This window comes from Rhagoletis pomonella, unplaced genomic scaffold (assembly GCF_013731165.1).
Source record: "Rhagoletis pomonella isolate Grant_MI unplaced genomic scaffold, Rhpom_1.0 Rhpom_scaffold_00004, whole genome shotgun sequence".
NCBI classification, from domain to species: Eukaryota; Metazoa; Arthropoda; class Insecta; order Diptera; family Tephritidae; genus Rhagoletis; species Rhagoletis pomonella.
In genome coordinates this window covers 19,277,605-19,286,579 of record NW_023458558.1, presented here as the reverse complement: position 1 = coordinate 19,286,579, position 8,975 = coordinate 19,277,605, and the positions used below count along the sequence as shown (strand labels likewise).

The following is an 8,975-nucleotide window of genomic DNA, read 5'->3' as shown; positions in this document are numbered from 1 at the left end:
AAAAAGTGGCGGCCAAGTGTTTTATTGGTATCGATTTACTTAGATAGGCTTCTAAACAGAAGTTTTGAGGCGAACATGAGCATTAGAAATAAACATTTTGCTAAAAATTATCTGTTTTTTATAATTTTGAAAAGTGCTAAACACTTTCTGCAGATTTTTTTTATTTGTGCAGTCAAACCAAAGAGTCCGCTTTGTAAAGCTTTCTATAAATTTGATATGGGCGCACACAGAGTAAAAGCAAGGAAAGTAAAAAGTAAGGAGATCAATACTTGCGAAACTCTACATTTATATATAAACACATATGTATGCATATAGACTTCTAAGCACAATCACAAATGCCTCTCCAACTAACCAAAACTTCCGCTAAATTTCCTTTTGTGAAATTGTTTTCCCATTCAATTCTATCATATCCATTGCGACTTTTGCACTTCTAAAAAAGTGATGTCCTGCTGCGCTGTATCATAATTACAAACATATACACACACATGTACTCACAAACAAGCCTGTTATATCACACTCCAACGACTATCGCCTACACCACACCCCTCAACTTTGACACTTCATTTAGCATAGCCGGCAGGAATTTATCCGCTTGTGGCGGCCCGCGGACATACTCATACTCGTATCACTCTGCGTCGGCCGACGTTCGCCACCCGTGTCACCCACCTATGATCAGGACGTGTGTCGCTGTCAAACGGTCAGTCAAAGTTACGAATGCTACCTACAAAGCGAAATGCCATTGAGCTCGCTCTGAATTCTTTTATTATTTTTTGTTTTGTTTTGTTTTTTCGGTGGCATATAATAGTCGCGCGCCAATTGTTCCAATTATAGTTTAATGAAAACAACAACCACTTCCGATTGTTATTTGAAGCAAAACAAAATAATATTTAATGATGGTTAGCGAACAAATAAAGAGGCACACAGTTTCTTTGTGCGAATTTAATTGAGGGTTCAAAACAGATTGTGCAAATTAAAGGTATGTATGTATAAAATCGCAGTGACCTTGTATAAAAGATTTTAAGCAGGCCTTTTATAGAACCACCTTATCTCTACAATTCCAGAGTAAATCATTGTGGACGGCTTAGAACTTGTTAGTTAGCTAATAAAATTCTAAAAACCTTATTTTCAAAACATCATTCATAGACTTTTAGTTTAAGTTCATGCAATTATCTGCAGACGTCCGCCATAGCCTTTTGATTAGTGGTATTACCTTTAGGCCCAGAGTTGAGCCCCGGTCTGAGCAACATCTACTACACACAATATGTATGTTTAGCCACAATTGGCCGATTTTAAAAACGCATGCACAATGCTTGTTGGTCCCAGAGCGTTATATGTAATTATTGAAAACTAAGCTACCATAAAATCGATTTGAGGCGCTTACCCAGATCGAGGCATACTTACAGGGCACTTCTGGCTAAGATAGTAAAAAGGTATTTCGACAAACAGATATTTCGAAGGACTTTTATTATTTTAGCACAAATTTCTTAGAAAAACACTCGGCTGAGAAGCTATTTTGAGAGAAAGTGCTTGTACATATACAGTTGTCCACAAAATAATAGGAGTGCGATATTTTGACCAGTTTTGGCTATTTGTCTTTTGTTTATTTAATGTTTATTATTTTTTTATAAAAGCCTAGCTGGCTATACAACAAACACCATATAAATTCAGATTTTAAACTTTGTATAAAAATTATAAAAATTTTGCAATTTATCAAAAATCTTTAAAAAATTCCGTTGATTTTTGAGAATTTTTTTGGTTAAAGGTGTTTCACGTTTTTTCCATACAAAGTATGTCGACAATTTTCTTTTATATGGAGGACACTGCCAGCAAAAAAATTGCCAAAAATCAACGGAATTTTTTAGCCGCTTGAAACTTGCACTTCTTTAGACTAGAATTGAATGTGCTACAAAACTGCATACCAGAATTTTTTCTAAAGATTCTGATTAAAAAGTTTGAAATTTGGGTGAAAAATTGCAAAATTTTTATAATTTTTATACAAAGTTTAAAATCTGAATTTATATGGTGTTTGTTGTATAGCCAGCTAGGCTTTTATAAAAAAATAATAAACATTAAATAAACAAAAGACAAATAGCCAAAACTGGTCAAAATATCGCACTCCTATTATTTTGTGGACAACTGTATGTATCATTTAGTTCACGTTGCTTCAACAGTCGCAATGGCACAGGGAGCAAAGCGCAGGCGAATTCTCGAGTGGCGGAATTGATTGTTGTTTTAATTTCCATTTTTTACTTTTTAAATTAACCTTTAGATTTTATTGTTTTAAAAAGAAAAAATATATATTTTTTAATTTCATTTCATTTTGTAAAACTTTTTTGTTTTTTTTATTTTCATGTAATTTTTTATTGCTTAGTTAAATTTTCTGTTAATGTTTAGATGTAATTGTTTGAAAAGGAAAATATTTTTTAAGTTCTTTTAATTTTTAGCAACTTATTTAATTGTTTCTTTTTTAAATTAATTTTTTCTCTTAAACTTCATTCTAAGATTTTATTGTTTAAAAAAGAAAAATATTATTTTTTTATATCATTTAATTTTTAGAACATTTTATTTAATTTTTCCAGTTTTTAATTTAATTAGTTCGTCTTTTCTTAATTTCATTATCCTTTTTCGGAGTATTTTATTTTATTTTTTAACTTTTGTTTTAATTTTATGTTCATTAAATAGTTAGATTTTTTTCTGTTTTTTTATTTATTTCTTTTTTTTATTTCTCTCCTTTTTCCGATTTAATTTTTATAATATGTATTACAATTATAATAAATAAAATTATATAATTTTAAGATTTTTTAAATTCCATTTAAATTTTATAAATATGTTCACTTACTTCATTTTCATTTTATTCTTTTAATTTAATTTTCTTTTCTTTATTAGTTTTTATTGCTTTAAAAAGAAAAAGTTTTATATATACTTTATTTAATTTAATTTTTCAAAAAATTATTACTAAAATTCGAACAGAGTAACGCTAAACCTTCCTCGTTAGCAGATGTTTTAATTAGTCTACCGAAAGGCAGAAAGGAGCTCGTCTTACGATAGGGTTTTGCCTTCCGAAAGACTGTGGGGAGTTGAAAGACAGTTGCCAAAGTTTCCCTATTAAACCTTGGTTTTCTGTCTACGAACTGTCTATTAAATTCAGTAAGATGAAACTTATCCTATTTTCAAGGAAGCATGTATTACGTCCATTGTGTTTAGCAATTTAAATTAATTTTAAATAGAAAGCTTTCACCAAACCCCTCATTGGAACTGGCGATTTCTTCTTTACTAAGATCCCATCAAGAGATAATCTGTAGGACTCAGTGTTGCCGTTGAGAATTTTTATCGCAAGTCGCAGAAAAGGGGTCATTGACGAAAAAAAGGGTCACCATATCGAGACCTAACCGCCAAAAAAAACCTAAGCGATTTTTTTTAAATTTTCTTTTTGAAGCAGAAATATTCCTAGAGCATCTAGAGGTAATTATGCTTAAAAAAAATTTCGAACAAATGGCGTTTAAGTTATTTTGGCGGTTAGGGCTCGATATTATTTCTAACCAACTTCAAAAAAGGAGGTGGTTATCAATTCGTCGGAATATATATATATTTTTTATGTATGTTACCGCAAGTATGTCCATTTCTATAATTCTATAATTTTTTAAAGGAAAGGTAATACCTCAGAGGTGGTCCCATACTATTTTGTTTTAGTTCCGATAATTGAATCATGAAGAAATTTACGGTACTCTTAAATTTTTTTTATGAGAACTGAAGTGGGTTTTGTTTTTTGCATACAAAAATCGAGTTGCTTCAAGGAGAAGAGTTGCATTTCCTTTAAAAGGTTCAAGTGATGCTTTTTTTCGTACTTGCAGGAGGAAATGTTTTTTAATAGCATGGTTCTCTTAACATTTCCTAAAAAAATTCTCCGAAAAGGGGGCAAAATATCTAATTTTTCAATAAAACGGATCAAAGGGTATTGGCGCTTAAAAAAGGTCAAATTTCCCCTTCAGTCGCACAAAGGCAACACTGCCTAGACTCGATCAAAATGACATCAAGGCTTATAGACAACTACAAAACTATATTGAACCATTTAGGTATCCAAATCAATGCCAGCCTGCGGATGATGCCAGGCAATGAGCGGTGAATGGCAAAAAAAAGGGGCGATGCGCTTTCAGGGACTAACGCAGCCTAAGCTTTTCTGTGGTCCATAAAAACAGTATATAATAGAACTGGTAAATAGGTGGCATGATTTTCCAATTGTCGCCGAGTGAATGACAAATGAGAAAACGCATTCTAAGAGATTCATAACTCGCTTTAGAAGAAACTATGAAGGACTTCTGAATTTTAGGTACCATATTGCAGAGACGAATTTTAGGTTTTATGGATTGGCGAAAGAAAGCCCATAGCTTATACACTCCGCGTGATAATTATAAGCGACCACACATTGACAAAATAAAACCTCACGGCAAATCTGAAGGCCAAACCTTTTCATTTGACACCTCATTTTAATTTTAATTGAATGAACGGTGCAAACCTAATGTCAAAAACAAAAGATGCCCTCGCGTATTATACATACATAATTTTTAAATACGAACAGTGCGGATCCTACAACTTTGTAGACAGGTGGCAAATTTAAAGTACTAAAGAATATTATCTCCCTATCCTTCCTTCCTATCCTATCGATACAGATTATACTAAAAAAATCTCGTCTAAATCAGTTCAGTATGTTTTGAGATTAGCGTGGTCGAAATATCTCGTCTTTCCTTTATACTATGTATAGAAGATAGTGATTTTTAAATAGGTGGCAACCCTATTCAAAAAATTAAAGCTTTTGTACATACTAAGGCAATGCCTTTCATTTGGTATCGCATTTTGTAGTCCAAATAACGGCAAAAATATTTAACTTTTTAATAGGTGGCAACCCTACTCTGAAAATAATACATTATCGCACATGTAAAGGCTAGGTCTTTTCGTTTGACAGTGACAGTGCAGAACTGATGCCTACGCTTATTATGATTGCATAAAGTAATTTTATAAACAGGTGGCAACCCTATTCAAGAAAAATAAAACATTGATGCTTTTCTAGAGATCAATCCCTTTCATTTGACACCACATCTTTTGTAATCCAACGAACGGTGCGGATCTTATAGTTTTTTAAATATTATTAAAATTCAGCAGTTTTCGAGATTAGCGCATAGAAAGAATCTCGACTTTTCTTTATACTATGTATAGATAGATATTCTATTCTTTAACAGCGTTATTGCTTATTCTTGAACAAGCACTGTATAAATGGCAATTATTTGTTGGTTAAGGTGTTGCTCCTTTTCTCCCATATTAATGATCGTGTCAATATGCGGTGCGCTTATAATTTTGACACAGAGTGTATTATGAAATTCCCCGCGTATTATAGCTCATAGACTCAAATACTTTGCGGAGGAGTATTTGGGACACGACACCCTGTTCGCAAACAAATTTGCTATTTGAAATAAAATAAAATCTACATATGTAACCCACATATTTATTTCGTACAGCCACTCACCATCGGGAAAGACTTGACGCATTTTCAGATACGATGTTGTTAATCTTATGATGGATGCTTTGTCCAACTGTGATGTAATTGCACTTGGTAGTGGTAATAATTTGGCCAATTCGAAGAATTCTGCATTTTCCTTTTCACGTCTAGTGCGAGCGGCATTTTTACTCTTCTCCTTCATGGCACAAGATTTAGTTAAGCCTACAAAGAAAGAAATTAAAACAAATAAATTTTTTGTGCAATTTTTTAACTGTACATATACATATATGTATTTAAAAATATTCGCCTCAACTAAATACTTTTCTTTTTTTTTTAATAAATAACTGCACGCACTTAATAAACTATGCCGATTTCGCTCCGCCAACACCTTTCTTTGGAATATCATCTTTGCATAAACACTTTAACTACACCACACTCTCTTTTCCAATTGGCGGAGGTCGTTGCTTGCTCTAATACTTTTTCAACTATTTATTTATTTCCTCATGAAAAACGTTCTTGACTGTTTAGAAACTATTTTGTAACTGTTTCGGATTAAGAAATGTGCAACATTTTTAAGAAATCTTCGCACACTTGCACTTCCATGAGCGGAAAGGCCCAAACAAGTGCAGTTACCTGATAGCCACTACGTCTACGATTGGCCACAAGCCAGCCAGCCGGGTGGGTACCTGTAAGGATTTTCCGCATACAAGCATTGCATTGCATTGTTTTTGGCAGCCAAATAAGTATTTGTACTTCTAATTCTTTTGCTAGTAAAGTCAAGCCAATTGACTTCTGTGCAACATAATGGTGCACATTATGTACATGCCTACATACATATATCCAATCCCAAGACAATCCAATTCAATTGCATTGACGACCCCTTACTCGATTCTTCTGCACACAACACACCTTCTTTACCTGCCAATGGCCAATGTGGTATTGATTGGCATCGGCAGAATTGCAAGTCAAACGTAAAATTTTATGAATGAAATCTGCACACAATAACAAATGCATTTACAGCATACATAACTATGTATGTACATACATATGTATGTGCGAATGAATTTATGAATGTTAGATTTTAGATACACAGATACAAAGATACCGTGTCTTGTGTGGCGTGAACGTTGCGCGTGTCTCAGTTGCGCTTACACGGCTTTTACTACTTTGTGGGCGTCTTGTTGTCTGCAAAATTTTTCTACCTCAAGGAAATTATTTGCGGACAACAGGTTGCATTTGCATTTGCATTTGTGTGTATGTATGTCCAGCCAATAAATACTATATGTACCTATTGTAGCTCTGATGTGTCCGACCTGAATGTACATATGTATATACATACATTAGAGTGCATCACCAAGAAAAATTGTGGTTTTTACGCCGGGATTACAAAACTTATTATATTTGAAGACGGTCACCAAAATATTTCGGAAAAATATTAAGATTTACGTCAGCTGGACCGATTTGAAAATACCTCCAAAAATGAAGTTTTTTATGAATAAAAATAGTTTCTTTAAGAATTTTTTGTAAAAAAAAAATCGTTTCAGATGACAAAACAGTTTAAGCTTACAAAATCTGCAAAAAAACTTAAAAATCTTTTCAACGGAATCGTACTAATAATATATTTGATGCTGTTTTTAACTTTTTTCAAAGGTTGGTTTAAGAAAACTTTAATAACTGAGCCAAAACTATTCCGATTTAGACCCATGAGGTATCAGTGGTAAGGTATTTTCCCACTCTTTGTATTTCTGTGCAAAGCTCATTCACGTCACAGCATTTTTTTTTGTCAAATACCAACACATCTTAATTCAACTTGGAATGACGCTTGTTCACCCTACCTTTCCCTTTCGTACTTTGAATGAAGCTATTTTCAAATAAATAAAAAGGCTGAGAAAATAAATTTTCAATGATACTTCACAAGTCTAAATAAGAATAGGTTTGGTCCAGCTATTCAAGTTTTTTTTTTTGTACCAACCTTTGAAAAAAGTTAAAGCATAAAAAAACTCGTAATTAAGATTCCGTTTAAAACTTTTTCTAATATTTTTATGCAGACTTCTCAAGCATAAACTGTTTTGTCATCTGAGGGGATTTTTTTTCAAAAAAATTCTTAAAGAAACTATTTTTATTCATAAAAAAAATCCATTTTAGAGGTATTTTCAACTAGGTCCAGCTTACGTAAATCTTAATGTTTTTCCAAAATATTTTGGCGCAATTCTTAAAATATAATAGATTTTATAATTGCAATGAAAACACAGTACCGATTTTCATTTTTTGTATGAAGAGTGATGCAGCCTAATGTACATAAAAAACGAAGTTTGCCGTACACCCCTGAGTCTTAAGTGATTTTGCAAGGCAATTTAGAAAAAAAAATTTTGCCAACGCAGAGGTGTCTTTTTACAATTTTCGTCATATCTTTGGCATTTACAATCGGATCTTTAAGTATTATATGCCAATGTTCTTGTCTCGAGGAGGAATTTTTTTTTTTGTTTCAAAGCTTATTAACCTCAACTACATCGTTCAAGTACTTACCCACCAGAACTCAGTTTCTTCCACCCTTACACACCACTCTAATATCAGTAAATTAAGGCTCACCAATAACCATTAAACTTTCGCAAAATCAAAATACTTAGATTTTGTTAGTAGAACTATTTAAAAAGGAATTGTATTTCCGAATGTACATAGGTGTCGTCGAATTTGTTTCGAAAATTTGCAAGTGTTCTGCGAAGGTTTTGCATTTTGCTTGTAGGGTGGTTCGGTATTATGTACATATAAACATAGTATACATAGTGTACATATACAAAAAAAAAACCAAAAGGTTCCGGATCTCCGATAAGTCGTGAGAATTTCGTTTATTTCATCAAAAAGAAAGCGCTTGCATAGGCGTGAAAAAATCGCTTAGGATTGTTCTATACAGAAAAAAATATCAATTTTTTTTTTTTTTTTTTGAAATCAAAAAATATTTAGAGGTCGCTTAAAGCGCTCTGCTTCTATGCAGGAGATTTCCTATGACAATACAAAATTGCTAGGGGCACCAATAAAAAATCGAAAAGTTTTTTTTTTTTCATATAAAATACATGGAAAACTAGGAGCGCTTTGAGCGACCTCTAAATATTTTTTTATTTCAAAATAAAAAATAGGGGTATACTTTTTTCGCCATAGAAATTCTGACTTTGCTCTTTTTGGACCACCCTAATATATTTACATGTATATGTATGGATTTTATAGACCACCAATATGCATTGATGGCTAACATTTAGCCATTTTTCCTGAAATAATTTTTGGTATACATGTATGTATGGATGTACATATGTATATTTCCATTGTTGTTGGGTAGATAGTTTATTGTATGAATATAGGTATTTTTGTTCATTGATTGACTCACTTACCGTACGTGATTTTAGTGAAATTTGCAAAATTCTCCACATGCCTCTGATTTCGATAGTTTTCTTAAGCGAGCAGATGTTCGGAATACTTGTGCATACACATA

The 8,975-nt window shown here is 32.5% G+C and overlaps 1 protein-coding gene across 2 annotated transcripts in view; it reads right to left on the bottom strand.

The window, feature by feature from the left end:
• The window catches only part of LOC118737170 (protein single-minded), a 133,247-nt gene that overhangs the window by 16,431 nt on the left and 107,841 nt on the right, over window positions 1-8,975 (bottom strand). For both annotated transcript variants that reach the window (XM_036467511.1, XM_036467512.1), the window contains exon 2: window positions 5,519-5,713. In XM_036467511.1, the coding sequence (XP_036323404.1) occupies window positions 5,519-5,693 (175 nt within the window). In that variant the 5' untranslated portion in view covers window positions 5,694-5,713. The remainder of the gene's footprint in view (window positions 1-5,518; window positions 5,714-8,975) is intronic.